This window comes from Lepidochelys olivacea (genome assembly GCF_965140295.1).
Source record: "Lepidochelys olivacea isolate rLepOli2 genome assembly, chromosome: 2".
NCBI lineage: Eukaryota > Metazoa > Chordata > Testudines > Cheloniidae > Lepidochelys > Lepidochelys olivacea.
Genome location: NC_140412.1, coordinates 119,574,073 through 119,590,697, shown reverse-complemented (window position 1 = coordinate 119,590,697; position 16,625 = coordinate 119,574,073). Strand labels below are relative to the sequence as shown.

At 44.2% G+C, this 16,625-nt stretch overlaps 1 protein-coding gene across 5 annotated transcripts in view; it reads right to left on the bottom strand.

The window, feature by feature from the left end:
• ECI2 (enoyl-CoA delta isomerase 2) overlaps window positions 1-16,625 on the bottom strand; it is a gene marked incomplete at its 5' end in the record, with an annotated part of 63,451 nt that overhangs the window by 15,022 nt on the left and 31,804 nt on the right. For 2 of the 5 annotated variants that reach the window (XM_084622018.1, XM_084622019.1), the window contains 2 exons: window positions 6,106-6,204; window positions 8,331-8,496. In XM_084622018.1, the coding sequence (XP_084478144.1) occupies window positions 6,106-6,204; window positions 8,331-8,496 (265 nt within the window). Of the gene's footprint in view, window positions 1-6,105; window positions 6,205-6,901; window positions 7,087-8,330; window positions 8,497-16,625 lie in introns of those variants that run through there. The other 3 variants (XM_084622021.1, XM_084622020.1, XM_084622022.1) reach the window with 2 other exon arrangements.

The window sequence follows — 16,625 nt, the reverse complement described above, 5'->3', positions numbered from 1 at the left end:
TTCAAGTAACTGTTCAGATTTTAGAACACTTAAAGGAGTTGAGCGTTAAAGCATATAAAATGGTGGGAAAAAGAAACTCTTGCCATTTTTCTGTATTGGAATATGCCCACTATAAAAAAATGTACATTTTCTTAAACACCATTCAATTTGGGCACCCCAAAGATTTAGTGGTGCCATGCACTACCTTGGGTAAAACTTGACAGATTAAGACGTCTTTTGACCCATATCACATCAGCAGTTTGATCTCTAGCACCGCACAAAAAAGCCCACCTAGAAACTTTTTGAAAAATGGCTAGTTCTGGGGAGAGGGGGCTTCTCTCTCTAGAACCGCTAGCTGAAATGACCCCAAAAATTGGGTACCTAACCCTATCCAGGCACTCTCCTGATAAACACCAAATTTCAAAGAAATCCAAATATGCATGTCAATTTTAAAGGCTTTAGACAGGTTGACCTTTAAACAGAAATTGTGATGTAACTACAGTAGTGCTGCTGCTGTGATTTCCAGTTTTGCTATTGATAACTGGCTGGTGGCTGCTGCTACACCTGGCTCAGTTTTGGTTGTTGCTGATTTGTTCTCTGCGTGGCCCATCCTGATTTGCATTAGGTTGTCACTTATGGCCTAGTCTTCCTGACTTGTCACCTTAGCATGAATCTGATCAGCATCTGTGGTCCTTTTATGTTGCTGCAAAGGAGGACTGTGCAGACTGATAGCTGCAGATTTGGGCTTGGTGCTGCATGAATGAACTCATGTTGCTGCTTCAGTCCAGAAGAAGGATGGTCAGTGGTTCTACTGCTGGATGAGCTGGGTCACATATAGGCCAAGCAACAGACAGTGCATGCCTACGTGCTTCAATATCTTACAGACTTACACACTGCACAGCTTGACACATGATTAACTCCAGAGGACATTTGGTGCTGTTGTTGAAATAACAGAAGATGTCAATTAGGAGCTCATCAGGAGTAAGGCTGCGTGTCAGTTATGGAGGTCACTGATTCCATGACTTTCTGTGACATTTGCAGCAGCTGGCTCCGGGGTAGCAGGTTGGCATGCAGGGCGGCACTTACCTCAGGGGGCGGGCTCCCCGGAAGTGGCTGGCATGTGCCTGCAGCTCCTAGGCAGAGGGGCCAGGGGGTTCTGCACGCTGCCCCTGCCTGCAAGCACTGCCCCTGAAGCTCCCATTGGCTGCGGTTCCCAGTCAATGGGAGTTGCAGAGCCAGTGTTCATGGCAGGGGCAGCGCGCGGAGCCTCCCTGACCTTCCCTCCTTCTAGGAGCTGGAGGGACATGCCAGCCGCTTCCAGGGAGCTACGCAGAGCCAGGTAGAGAGTCTACGAGCCCTACCAACCCTTCCCTCCCCCCAGCACCAGCAGGGGTCCCAGGCCACGCGCCACCACCCACCCTCTCCCCAGCACCAGCAGAGATCCCGAACTGCGCGCCATCACCCACTCTCGCCAGCACCAGCAGGGTCCTGAGCCGTGTGCTGCAGGCCACTGCCCACCTGTCCCCCCAGCACCAGCGGGACTTCTCCCACCTCCCCCCCCACAGCACCAGTGGGGATCCTGGGCTCCCCCCAGAGCACCCCCGGCCCGCCCCCCTCCCAGAGCACCCTCGGCCCAAGTTTTAGTTAGGGGTATATAGTATAAGTCATAGACAGGTCACGGGCCATGAATTTTTGTTTACTGCCTGTGACCTGTCCATGACTTACTAAAAATGCCTAGACTATAACATAGCCTTAATCATAATATTTTGCACTTCTCTCAGCTGTGATGTGCACAAGGTAAAGTGGGCAGCCCACAAGAGACAGATGTTTCTCTTGAATAAACACTGCAACACCCTTGTGCACGCCCATCATGACAGAAGCACTGTCGCATCAAAAGCCAAGCGGTTTGACCGTGGGACTTTCCTGGCATCCATATTTGAATTCAGAAGATGAAAAATATTCTCTCCAGTGGCACACTGTACAGGTTGAGACTGATAGCAATGAGGTGATCACTTTACCTTTGCTATCATTAAAATGCTGAATAATGATTGGGAATAGCTTGCTGGCACCTGCACCACTGTTGCTGTCCTGGGCTAGACTAAACAATGAACAACGCATGTTTTCTGCTCGATGGTCCACACTGTCATTTGCCATCTCTTTGATAATGGCTGTCGTCTTTGTGTGCATACATACATATTTCCTGGCGATTTCCAAATCAGAAAATGCAGTTTTCAGCAGCTTTGAGACATGATTGCTCACCACAACTGACAAGTTATGCTCAGCAACAAAACCTGTTACTAACATTTCAGCACAGGTCTCACTCTCGTTGATGTCTGCGGTGAAGAATTGTTTTATCTGCATGCTGCTGGCTGGTGTTTTTGCTGTCTCAACATGCTTTTTCGCACAATGCAAATTTTCACATTGTTACGACAGCCATGCATGATGGATATGTCCACGTGACATAGGTCACAGTACACATAATTTTCATTCTCTCTCAATAGCTTAATTACTTTAAATTTGATTGCATAGCCCATTTTGAACTTCAGAAACATTCCACTCAGGGTTTTTCTGGGATATTTGGCTCATTTTTATCACCCACATCAGCCATTTTTATCAACAATGGCAGCTGGTGAACTCTGGGGGAAATGGGTTGTAGCGAAAAATAAATTATGCCTGCTTGCCCCCATGGCACTCCTTTCACTAGAGGTGCAACCAGAATTTTCATAAGGAGGGCACCCAAGAGGCCTGCACATGTGTATCGGGTTCCCCCTTTGCATAGCCATGACCTCTCCCAATCCCCCTGGGGGCCCAGCTGGCATGCTCTCAAAAGTTATCTGATGTGGGGGACTGGCAAATTTTTCTTCCCCAATGTGCGCACAGACAGGCAGCCGATGGCATGCCGGTCCGCGGACCACCACTTTGAGACCACTGATCTAGAGCACATTAATATAGTCCAGCAGGGTCTACATGGGGCAGTTAGAGCACGACACACATCTTGTAGCATGACACACATCTTGTAGCATGGGCTGTGCAACCAGCGCCACAAACCCCATTCAAAATTGCTGAGGCTTCCTTTCTATCAGACCGTCACAGTTCAGTCTGTGCATGTGCCAGGAGGAGAAGAACGAACCCCACGGCCACGACACTATTTGCTGCATTTGTTGGACCCGAACAGTGGCAAGTGACACAAAAGTCATAGATTTGAGGCCTGAATTTATAAATGTATAAATCAGGAGAGTATGGAAAATAAGGGAGGATTGGCATTTCTGCCATTGAGCTGGCCAGTTTCAAAATCCAGAACTAGGTCTGCTAAATACAGTAGTGTGGCTAGGAAGAAGCAGTTAGGCCCATGGCAGCATAGTGCAAAGACCTAACTATAGGTTGTACAAGGCAGCTCAGCCTTCAGTGTACTGGTGCGGCCACCCCACTCAGACAATGCACGAAGAGCCATTACTTTCTCGCACCGTGAACATCACTATCACATGGTTACTATTCTAGAATCATAGAATCATAGACTTTAAGGTCAGAAGGGACCATTATGATCGTCTAGTCTGACCTCCTGCACAACTTAGGCCACAGAATCTCACCCACCCACAAATCCCTGACCTATGTCTGAGCTACTAAAATCCTCAAATCGTGGTTTAAAGAATTCAAGGTGCAGAGAATCCTCCAGCAAGTGACCCGTGCCCCATGCTACAGAGGAAAGCAAAAACCTCCCAGGGCCTCTGCCAATCTGCCTTGGAGGAAAATTCCTTCCTGACCCCAAATATGGCAATCAGCTAAAACCCTGAGCATGTGGGCAAGACTCACCAGCCAGACACCCAGGAAAGAATTCTCTGTAGTAACTCAGAGCCCACCCTATCTAGCATCCCATCACAGGGTAATGGGCATATTTATCGCTAATAGTCAAAGATCAATTAATTGCCAAAATTAGGCTATCCCATCATAACATCCCCTCCATAAACTTATAAAACTTCGTTTTGAAGCCAAATATGTCTTTTGCCTCCACTGCTCCCCTTAGAAGGCTGTTCCAGAACTTCACTCTTCTGATGGTTAGAAAGCTTCGTCTAATTTCAAGTCTAAACTTCCTGATGGCCAGTTTATATCCATTTGTTCGTGTGTCCACATTGGTACTGAGCTTAAATAATTCCTCTCCCTCCCTGGAATTTATCCCTCTGATATATTTATAGAGAGCAATCATATCTCCCCTCAGCCTTCTTTTGGTTAGGCTAAACAAGCCAAGCTCTTTGAATCTCCTTTCATAAGACATGTTTTCCATTCCTCGGATCATCCTAGTAGCTCTTCTCTGTACCTGTTCCAGTTAGAATTCATCCTTCTTAAACCAGAACTACACAATATTCCAGATGGGGTCTCACCAGTGCCTTGTATAACAGTACTAACACCTCCTTATCTCTACTGGAAACACCTCGCTTGATGCATCCCAAGACCGCATTAGCTTTTTTCACGGCCATATCACATTGGCGGCTCATAGTCATCCTGTGATCAACCAATACTCAGAGGGTCTTCTCCTCCTCTGTTACTTCCAAGTGATGCGTCCCCAATTTATAACAAAAATTCTTGTTATTAATCCCTAAATGCATGACTTTGCACTTTTCACTATTCAATTTCATCCTATTCTGAAGTACTGCAGTCTGTAAACATTGTTTATTAACTGTAAGTCCTTTTAAAAAGTAGTGCATCAGTGAAGAGGGATCAACAGTTCATGATTTGAGAATCAGAACATGAGAGATAGCTCTTACAAGAGCTACCACAGCATAATCAATATGAAAGAAAGAAATCATTACCCCTCTGACAATGATTGGGTAAGCAAGTTTAGCTATATTATTGATAAGCTAAGTGAAGAAAAAATATTTCTGATGCAGTAGTTTGTCTTCTGGAACTAGCAGAAGTTGTTTTAGGAAAGTCAAATTTTGCTAACTGACACGACTTAGGGAGAAGATATTTGACTCTTTACTCTGAAAAGTGACTCACTCTAAAATGCCATAGTGGGAAACACATTTTCATTCTTTCTCAATAGATTCCATATAAAAAACTGTGCTTAGTTTAAAAATAAAAATATATAGTTCTTCTATCAGCTTTACAAACTCATCCTTGGGCTCTGGTAATCTACCTGCATTAGTTTGCAAGGCTTACAGTTAGAACCACTGTATTTTTACTTATAAACTAAGAATACTTTTTAACATGGAATCTATTGAGACAGAATAAAAATGGGATACAACTAGGCTATTTTTTAGACTCACTTTTCACAGTCTTTTAGCCTATGATATAAGTCCCCTATTTCACGTGACAAGTTACCAATATCCATGAAATGAGCATTCACGATGGAAGATTTCTTCCTCTTTTAAAGAAAGATATAGAAACTAGCTTAATTCCATTTGTAAAGTCCACAAAGTAGGCACAAATTTGTTGCTGGGGTAGTGTTGTTTATCAGCTAAAACCAAATTAGACTTTAGTCTAAAGATCCTCACCTTTAACTTCCTTATGACAACACCCAATTCATCAACATATACGTTAGCCAAGAGGCCTGGGTAAGACTGGCGTTTGGAACAAGTCATTTTCCGTCCTGGATCAGCTGATAGAATATCCTATAGAACTAAGGCTTTTTATCTCTTCCTAGAACACCAGAAGCATGCTCTCTCTCTATTTGTATATCTATTCAACAAATAAGAGAGACAAAGGGAGGCAGACATCCTTGTTGTCCCCCACATATACACACTCAGGATTAATCTGTATGGCAATGAAAAGTGCTATAAAGCCCATTTCGTTTTTTATTTTTTAAAGAAATGCTAAAATGTGACCCAATTAGAATGACACTTTTAAAAGCAAGCAAACAAACAAATCTTCCTTGAATAAGTAATTACACCTAATACTCTTGTAGATTAACATTTCCATCAGCTGTTGGTAACACTTTACTCCAAGTTTATAAAGCTAAAATATATAACTAAAATATTTTAGAACTTTGTAAGACATAGTGCAGAATATGCTGATGTCTGAAACAGACTTTCAACTAACACACAATATGATTACACACTAACCCTTCACTAATCAGTATCAAATATCTGGTTTGTAAATGAAGTGATGAATTGAAAGCAGTGCTATATTCACCTTAGACAAACTGCCAAGTGAACTCCATGCATCCCATTTTGCCTTCTTGACAAAGTCAAGCATGCCAGGCGTCGGAGAACTGCAGGGACCCTCGGTAGCCTGTATAAAGGGTGGAATAAACTCATGTAAGCTTTCAAGTAAATTCAAATTTCTCAATCAGTAGGCTGGGGGCAAAGAACACAACCACTATCAATCATTACATGATCATGGCACAGAAGCTCTGAAAACAAACAAGTATGCTCCAAAGAAGAGAGTACTGGAAAGTCACTATGTCTATATTACGTCTTTTAAATATTCAAGATAAGCATATAACTTCTCAGGAACCCGATCTCAATATTGTACAGACTCCAACCATTTTAATGAATTTTAAAAAAACATGCTTTTAAAAGGTGCATTTGTGTATACAGTTTACAAAAATATCGCTGCATGAGATCAATCTTTCTTTAAGAAAAGCACATTACATATACAGGGAGAGAAGTATTTAGACCCCAGAAAAGTAAGTTTACTAGCTTTCTAATGTCAGCTGTTACTGACAATAACATGTAAGGGTCTATCTTTAAAGAGTGTGTGTTCTTGTATTTTATTAAAAGAACAATTAGTTCCTTCAATACAACAAGATAGGGCCCAGACTAACCCCCTAGATTAATCTCTCCTCCCATCCATTTCATGCCAGTGGTCCGCGGACCCCTGGGGGGGTCTGCACACTATTTTCAGTGACCTTTCACAGACCCCTTAGACTAAAGTTTCAGATCCCAGAAAAGGCATTTCATTTTTCTGATCAAAAGTATGGGAATACCTCCATCTGCAAGTCAAAACCTGGAAGTGGTGTTGTTACCATAGAGGTCCACAGTTTAACACCCTTTCTCACGCTGCGTCAAATGCCAGGCCGAGCACGTGCAACATTTATAGTTGAATTCTGTTCAGCCAGTTTTCAGTCTAAGACTTCTATGGTAGGGGACATGGACCACAGGATCCGCACCTCTATTTGAATGAATTTTTTTAGGGGTCCACAAATGAGAAAAAAAAAAAAAAAGGTTGAAAACCACTGCTTCATACCATTACAAAAAGATTCCTTTAGGGTAGTAAGACCCACCCCACTATAGAGGGCTTGCATAATGCCCTCTGTCACATTGTCCACTTTAAGCCTTAGTAATAAATAATACAATGGGCTGAAACCTAAGTTCCTCTAAGCTGCACGGCTGTGCAGCAGCCTATCAAGTACCATGCAGGCACTCAGGGCTGCAGCGAGGAGGTGCAAAGGCGCCTCTCCTGCAGCTCCAGCCCCAGAGCTGCTGTGGCCAGGGAGAGGCACCTCTCCCACCCAGCCCAGGTTCCGCTGCGATGAGAGAAGACTCAGGGGAGTCTTCTCTCCCAGCTGTGGCCCTGGGGCAACCTGCACCCCAAACCCCTCATCCCCAGCCCAGAGCCTGCACCCCCAGCTGGAGCCCTCACCCCCCATGCATCGCAACCTTCTGCCCCGGCCCTGAACCCCTCATTCCCAGCCCACAGCCCATACCCCCAGCTGGAGCCCTCACCCCCTTGAACCTCAACCCTCTGCCCCAGCCCTGAGCCCCCTCATCTGCAGCCCCACCCTTGAGCCCGCACCGCCAGCTGGAGCCCTTAGCCCCCAGATCCCTCCCACACGCCGAACCCCTCAGCCCCACCCCTACCACATATCACCTCCATATTGGTTCACATAACAAAATTAATTTCACACATGCCTGGGAAAAATTAGAGGAAACATTGGTTGAAACTATAATCATTTCACACAAACTAAGTGGTGGATTAATTTTGAGTAATTTTTTACCTCAGAAATAAATTCTGTACAAATATAGGACCTGTACAACTGCTAAAAGGGAATTAATTGGATTCTATTTCTTCTTGTGCATCAACAATTCCACACACACTCCCAGTCCAAATCAGACACACCTCACATCACACTGACGGTAATGGAATGGTACAGGTGTCATTGAGGGCATAATATGACTCACAAACCAGTTACTGGTGATTATTCATGAGGTGAGAAGAACTCTGCTGGACTCTCAGAGCTCAGGCTGAGTTGGCAGAGCTGTCATTTATTCAAAAACAATTTAAAAGCATTTTTGAAATGCAATGAAGTTGCTCAGACACAAAATGTAGAACCCTATAATGCCTTTTAAGAAGAATTCTTTTACAGTCACTTTTCAGACTATAGCCACAATTTAAACAAAAATTGTCTGACCTACCTGTTTAAACAATGCGTAGAGCTTCAACTTTACTTCATTACCAGGGTCCTCCTTCAAAAGCTTCAGCTGATCTTTGGCCTTTTCAAAATCTTCCTGACTGACTCGCATGACAGCTCCAGTCGTGTGCAGCTGAATTACAGGAAAACAGACAGCATGCACTGTCCTACTAGAAGGAAAACAAATATCTACTTATAGTTAGCTGTTTTGTCTGCTGTAACTATAAATGTTGTTTTTCAAGATGTTTAATGTTTGCCTTTAAAAAAACATATTCACAGGGCCACAAGTAAATGTTCCAAAAAAACCCAACCAACCACCCAGTAAATAAGTACAAAAAAAGTTACAAAAAGTCACTGTAGAAGTTTGATGCAACTCGTAGCATAATTAACCTTTGAACAACTAGTACCTAACCCTTTCCTGTACATAAAATAGAGTGCCAGAGATAGGAGTCCACCAGGATGCTGCCAGAAGAGAAAGGGGACAGAGGGAGAAAGTTATGTGATCAGGTGCCAGCCAAGCTGCAAAACACCAATCAGTTGCACGGGAGGCAAATTGATGTTTGTTTTTACCTATAAATCCATAACTCCACTGATTCAATCTATTCTGGCTGGACTGGAGAACACAATGGAAAAAAAAAAAGATTGTTAATGTGTTCAATGTAGTGTATACAGTAGAACCTCAGGTACGAACACTTCAGGAATTGAAGTTCTTTGTAACTCTGAAATGTTCATAACTATGAACAAAACGTTATGGCCATTCTTTCAAAAGTTTACAACTGAACATTGACTTAATACAGCTTTGAAACTTTACTTTGCAGAAGAAAAATGCTGCTTTTAACAAATATAGAAAGAGTTTCCTTATCTTGCCAATTTTTTTTAAATCTCCCCTTTATTTTTTTAATAGTTTAGGTTTAACACTGTACTGTATGTGCATTTGTGTGTGTGTGTGTGTGGGGGGGGTCTCTGTTGTTGCTTGATTGTGTGTACTTCCAATTCCAAATAAGGTGTGTGGTTGATCAGTCAGTTTGTAAGTCTGAGGTTTTACTGTATTTAGTTTACAAGCTACATAAGTCTAAAAAAAAAAATCTCTTGTAGTCACTGTAATTTTTTATAAACTCCTCAAGTCCAAATATATCTAACATCAGATACTGAAGTCTATTCGTCTGTTTCTTCTCTATGAAGACCGGGAATCAAGAGTAATTCCAGTGAGGGTTGTGGAGTTGCACCACTTTTCTACATTGGTGTAAGAGAAGAATCAGTCCCAAAATGTTCTATTGACATTTGGGACTACAGCTGGTCAAAATATTGGACTAAAGTTTTTCATCAGAAAATGCAGTTTTTTGTCATAATTGAAAAATGTTTTGCAGGAATGTAGCGATTTCAATTAAATCTTTTCTGTGGAAAAGGGTTGAAACTAATCATTTTGACTCATTTCATTTTTGATTTCACTTCTACATTCTAATAATTTTCACTTATACAGCTGATATTTTATCTACTATAATATTATCAAAAGTGTGTCAAGGTTTCTGAATAAAAAATTTTCTGCATTTCTGTTTTGTGAAAAAAAAAATTGACTTTTTGTTCCAATTAAAGAAGGAAACAAATTTTACAATGTCAGTATTTCTCACAGAATGGAAATTCCATTTTCTAACCAGCTCCAGTTGGGACATTAACAGGTAAACATTTTCCAGGTCTTAATTTCATATCATTCTTAGTCATTCTGTTAGTACTTACAGTACAAAAACATTCTTTTGCAGATCAGATCCATAGCAAGTAAACTCACCCTTTTTTCCTATACGTATAGACAGTCAGAATCTTAAAGAAATCTAGGAATAATGCCTTTCCAGGATGTTGCATAATGCAATATCCAACCCCCTTGATTGCTATATCCATCTTATATAAAAGATATTTTATGTTATTAAGCATGAAACAGAAAAAAATTACAGGCAAAGCATGCAAAGAATACTATTAAAACATTGGATTATAGTGCTTCTCCATGAGATGCAGTTATAAAGCTCCAGAGTCATCTTGTACTAACATTTATAAGGGCTATCAGAATTTCTATTTAGCTACAGCCCTTCTGGGACACTATCATTAACATTAGCATTGTTGAATTTTAAATTTCTGGTGTTTCTTCCTTTTTTGGGCCACTGAGTTTGTGTGTAGGTGGAGCAACATACCCTTCATCAGTAACACGGAGAAAATGGTGACACTCAGCCTTGCATGTTATTACAAATTGATGTAACTCATAATTGGCTCCAAAAGCCTGAGTTAAAAAAAAAAAAGCACCAATAAGTCATGCAATATGACATCAGAAGAACCACCATGTCACAGGAAGCAAAAAGAGTCAAGCCTTTTATATGAGCTAACCAACCGTACTGCATTGATAGAATCACAGAATATCAGGGTTGGAAGGGACCTCAGGTGGTCATCTAGTCCAACCCCCTGCTCAAAGCAGGACCAATCCCCAGCTAACTCATCCCAGCCAGGGCTTTGTCAAGCCTGACCTTAAAAACGTCAAAGGAAGGAGATTCCACCACCTCCCTAGGTAACGCATGCCAGTGTTTCACCACCCTCCTAGTGAAAAAGTTTTTCCTAATATCCAACCTAAACCTCCCGCACTGCAGCTTCAGACCATTACTCCTTGTTCTGTCATCTGCTACCACTGAGAACAGTCTAGAGGCATCCTCTTTGGAACCTCCTTTCAGGTAGTTGAAAGCAGCTATCAAATCCCCCCTCATTCTTCTCTTCCGCAGACTAAACAATCCCAGTTCCCTCAGCCTCTCCTCATAAGTCATGTGTTCCAGTCCCCTAATCATTTTTGTTGCCCTTTGCTGGATGTTTTCCAATTTTTCCACATCCTTCTTGTAGTGTGGGGCCCAAAACTGGACACAGTACTCCAGATGAGGCCTCACCAATGTCGAATAGAGGGGAACGATCATGTTAAACGATCTGATTCGTTAAACTGTGTGTCATGTAGTCTTTCCAAGGCTAGGTAGTGGGGAAAAAAGAGAGTATCTGAGATTCTGTTGCAAGGTACCACCCATGTATTCAGCATCAAATAAGCTTTGGGGTTTGTCAAGTTAGAAATTTTCATCTTTAGTAAGCACGAAAAGAGGCAGTTGGATGGCAAAGAAATAACTGAAGAACAGCAGGAAGATTCCTTCCAATAGGTCTAGACTCAGAGCTACTGGCACCCTAGTGTTACATCGAGTCCTATCTTACCCAAAAACTTCAAAAAGTTACTAGATAGACCAATCACTTGTATTACTATTATGCCACTTTCTATCCTTCCTTTTGTGCCACTCTTTCATTATACTTTTAAAAATCTTTTCCCCCTCACTTGTATCTCAACTTTCTGTAGACCATTTGTGATTTGGTCCCTACTATGTGCCTACTCTCCCTATGTCTCTTGAGGGAATTTTCCCATGAAGAAGTGGCTGTAACAGGGTAGCTCACACATAAGGGTTGGACTGCTGGGGTAGCCAATCCTGCTCAGAATGTGACACACTTGGGAGAGATCAGGGTGATTGCCCTATAGACAGCAGCAGCAGGCTACAATGAAGAGGAGAGAAACTTGGGAAAATGGTAGAGAGATTGTAGAGTGTGGGACAGGCTCCTGCAGGGAAGACCTTGAGGCCAACTGAACTGTGACAGACACTGACTGAGAGAAGGGTTTGGGCCTGGAAACCAGAAAGCTGAGAGGCTGATGAGGTTCAGCCAGGTAATGTCTGGGAGTACTGGGCCCCCAGCTCCTAATACAGACCCTGACTGGGAGATGAGTTTGGGGGCCTGGAAGCCAAAGGGCTGAGTTCTATCCAGGTTAAGCCCAACAGACTTAGAATTGCTCTCGGAAAAAGGGCTGGGGACTCCCTACCTAAGGGAGAGCATGAATGAACTTCAGTAGCGGCAGTATGTAAGGACTCTATAAATGGGACCCCAGGATGGGAATGTTTTAATTACTGTTAGGTGGAGTTGAAGTGAAGTGGAGAAATTGGTAGCAGGAGACCCCAGAGTGTTCTCTGGCCATGAGGGGGTGGTCAGGAGGTGGCTGGCCCTGTTACAAGGGCCACAATCAATTCTCAAGATCGGAATGCTACTGTATTTTATAGGATTTCAGTAAAATACTATATTTTTAAAAGATGCAAATGAAGACAAAAATTGGCCAGCGGCACACACTGAGAGGCAGGGAGGAGGCCGATTGGGGGCTGCCGTGGGTGCTCAGCACCCACCATTTTTTCCCCGTGGGTGCTCCATCCCCGGAGTACCCACGGAGTCAGCACCTATGTGAAGCATATATGCAGACCTAATAATGAACCTAATCAGAAACATCAGACTAGATCCTGTATACCTTTTCTCACCCTACTGAAGCCAGCAAGATACTCCTCAGGATGAATAGAAGTATCATAATGTGACCTGTAGAAATCAATGGCAAAATTCAATCCTGCTCCCAATGGAGTAAATGTGAGTCCAAAGGGAGGGAGAGAAAGCGTTTGCCTCTGCTCTTCCTTCCTATCTTTTAACACCACTTTAGCATACAGAAAACTGTATTGTTGTTTGTTTAAAGTTTTCAGCTTTTACTGTGCTTCCCCTGCTGGTAGTCATTTCCCCCCAATTACAGTTCACTTTCTCGTGCAGCAGCAATGGACTCAACGTCTCAGCACAGCTGAACAAACAGATAAGTTACCATGGAGGCTGCTCAGTCAGTAGAAACAAAGTGGATGAGGCAGAGAAGAAGAGTCTAGGATCTGAACTCACCAACCTAGACAAAGCTGTAATTTTTCACTGGCACTATTGCCAAATACAATTTGCATTTGGCCAGTTGTATTTTCTCAACATGAAAGATCACTGTCCTTGGGCATCAACACCAGAACCTTTAATATCCATGCTGACAATCACTTCAACTATAGTGCCTTGTCACAGACTTAAAGTCCTCCTACTCACTCGTGATCTCTTATGAACTATCCATCTTTCCACTCACTTTGACCTCTCTCTGTCAAATGCCTCTTATCCTAGAAAACATTTGAACATAAAGCCTCTAACTGGGCTCACATCAGTTCTACAGCTAGTAGCATCTGTCCATTTAGCTAATGACTGACACTACTTGTCACACTTACAGCACGGCAAGCCCTTCCCTCACCCTGTAGAAGGCTGTTTAAAATAACAGCCTCCCATTATGATGTAAAACTAGCTTAACATTGGTGTAAATAAATTTTATACGTTTAAAAACTAAAACATTAATAAAATATTTAAATGTTAACTCTCCGGGTTTTTTTTAAGCAGGCCGGCCATTTGCTCAGAAACATTAAATATGTGGTCTAAATGAAATTACTATAAGGTGGGTGTACAACTGGTTGAAAGATCGTACTCAAAAAGCAGTTATCAATGGTTTGCTGTCAAACTGGGAGGGTGTATTTGGGGTGGTCCCACAGTAGTCAGTCCTTAGTCCGGTACTAGTCACTATTTTCATTAATGACTTGGATAATGGAGTACAAAGGATGATTATAAAATATGCAGATGACACCAAACTGGGAGGGATTGCAAGTACTTTGGAGGACATGTTTAAAATTCAAAATGACCTTCACAAATTGGAGAATTGGTCTGAATTTAACCAGATGAAATTCAATAAAGACAAGTGAAAAGTACTTCACATAGGAAGGAAAAAAATCAAAAGCACAACTACAAAATGAGGAGTAACTGTCTAAGTGGTAATACTGCTGAAAAGGATCTGGGCGTTATAATGGACCACAAACTGAATATGAGGAGTCAATGTGATGCAGCTGCAAAAAAAGGCTAATGTGATTCTGGGATATATTAACAGGAGTATTGTATACAAGACAAGAGGTAGCTGTCCCGCTCTACTTAGCACTGGTGAGGCCCCAGCTGGACTACTGTGTCTAATTCTGGGCACCACACTTTAGGAAGGATGGGGGCAACTTAAAAAGAATTCAGAGAAGATTGACAAAAATGATAAAAGGTTTACAAAACCTGACCTCTGAGGACAGGTTACAAAAATTGGGCATGTTTAGTTTTGAGAAAAGAAAACTGGGGTGCAACCTCATAAGTCTTCCAATATGTGAAGGGATGTTATAAAGAGCGTGGTGATCAATTGTTCTCCATGTCCACTGAAAGTAGGACAAAAAAGCAAGGGGCTTAATCTGCAGCAAGGGAGATTTAGTTTAGCTATTAGGGAAAACCTTCTCATTATAAGGGTAGTTAAGCTCTGGAATAGGCTTCCATCACAGGAAGCATTTAAAAACAAGTTGGAGAAAACACTTGGTCTTGCCAGAGCACAGAGAACTTGATGATTTTCTTAAGGTCCCTTCCAGTCCTACATTTCTCTGATTTTCCACTCGGAAGGTGACTCTTCATGGTGTCCCGCTAGGCTTCTTGACTGGAATGAAAGTCACCCAAGTAATTTCAAACAGCTAATGATGCATGCCTAGTGCCTGCCACACCCAATTTCTGAATGACGCTAGCCCAGGGATGGGTAAACTATGACTTGGGGGCTGCATCCATCCCTTTAGACATTTTAATCTAGCCCTCAAGCTCCCACCAGGGAGCAGGGTCCGGGGGTTGCCCTGCTCTGGCGCTCCAGTCAGGGAGCGGGGTTGGGGACTTGCCCCGCTCCATGCGGCTCCCAGAACCAGTGGCATGTCCTCACTCTGGTTCCTACATGTAGAGGCAACCAAGGGGCTTGGCACGCTACCACTGCCCCAAGCACTGCCCCCACAGTTCCCATCGGCCAAGAACCATGGCCAATGGGAGCTGCAGGGGTGGCGCCTGTGGATGGAGCAGTGTGCAGAACTGCCTGGCCGCGCCTCTGCGTAGGAGCCGGAGTAGGGGGAACAAGCCACTGCTTCTAGGAGCTGCTTGAGGTAAGCGCCGCCCGGAGCCTGCACTCCTGACCCCCTCCCATGCCCCAACTCCCTGCCCCAGCCCTGATCCCTCTCGTGCCCTCCAAACCCCTCGGTCCCAGCCCGAAGCACCCTCCTACACCCCAAGCACTCATCCCCAGCACCACCCCAGAGCCTGCACCCCAACCCCCAATTATGTGAGCATTCATGGCCCGCCATACAATTTCCATACCCAGATGTGGCCCTTGGGCCAAAAAGTTTGCCCACCCCTGCTATAAACCATCCAGTGGAGTCACCTTGCCTAGCTTAGGTAAGTCTACAGGCACAGAGAGTGCTCCCAAAACAAGAAACTATGTATCCTCCCTTATTTGCACCACTAAATGTTGCAATGCAAGCGTGTGGGTTACATATACAGTATTATCATCATATACCATGTTAAAGATGATCAATAGGTCCTCTACCACTTACCTACTACTTTAGAATAAATTATGTAGCATGACTAGGGCCCTACCAAATTAATGGCCATGAAAAACGCATCATGGACCGTGAAATCTGGTTTCCCCCCATGAAATCTGGTCTTTTTGTGTGCTTTTACCTGATACCTGTGGTCACCAACCCGTCGATCACAAATGACTGGTTGATCCTTGGGACTCTCTCAGTTGACTGTGATCTCTGGCCAGGCAGCGCAGCAGGGGCCACCTGCCATGGCCCCATGCCGCTCCCGGAAGCGGTCAGTACGCCTCCGCAGCCCCGGGGGGAGGGAGCGGTCTCCATGCGCTGCTCCTGCCTGCAAGCATCCCCCCCACAGCTCCCATTGGCTGGGAATGGGGAACTGTGGCCAATGGGAGCTTTCGGGGTGGTGCATGCAGAGAACTGCAGCGCGTGGAGCCATGTGCCCCCTGGCCCTTCCAGGGGCCACAAGGGCGTGTTGGCCCCTTCTGGGAGTGGCATGGAGCCGTGGCAGGCAGGGAGCCTGCCTTAGCCTTGCTGCGCAGCTGACCAAGCTAAGTGCTGCCCAGTGGGAGGCCAGACCCCAACCTTGAGCCCCTCCTGCACTCCAAGCCCTTGCCCCAGCCCTGAGCCCCCTCCCAGAGCCAGCAGCACCCCATGCCTCCTCCTGCACCACGAACCTCCTCCTCCACCCCAGGCCCCTGCCCTCAGTCCTCTCCCAGAGCCAGCACCCCAACCCCCTGCCCCAGGCTCAGCCCAAAGCCCCATCTCACACTGCAAACCCCCCAGCCCAGAGCCTGCACCCCCTCCTGAACCCCAACCCTTTGATCCAGCCTGGTGAAAGTGAGTGAGGGTGAGGGAGAGCAAGCAATGGGGGGGGGGCGGGAGGATGGAGTGACTGGGGCAGGGTAGATCCTGGTTTGCCCTTCAATTCAAAAAGTTCAAAAAAACCACTGCCCTATACTATACAGATTTCCAGGGAGAGGCCTATG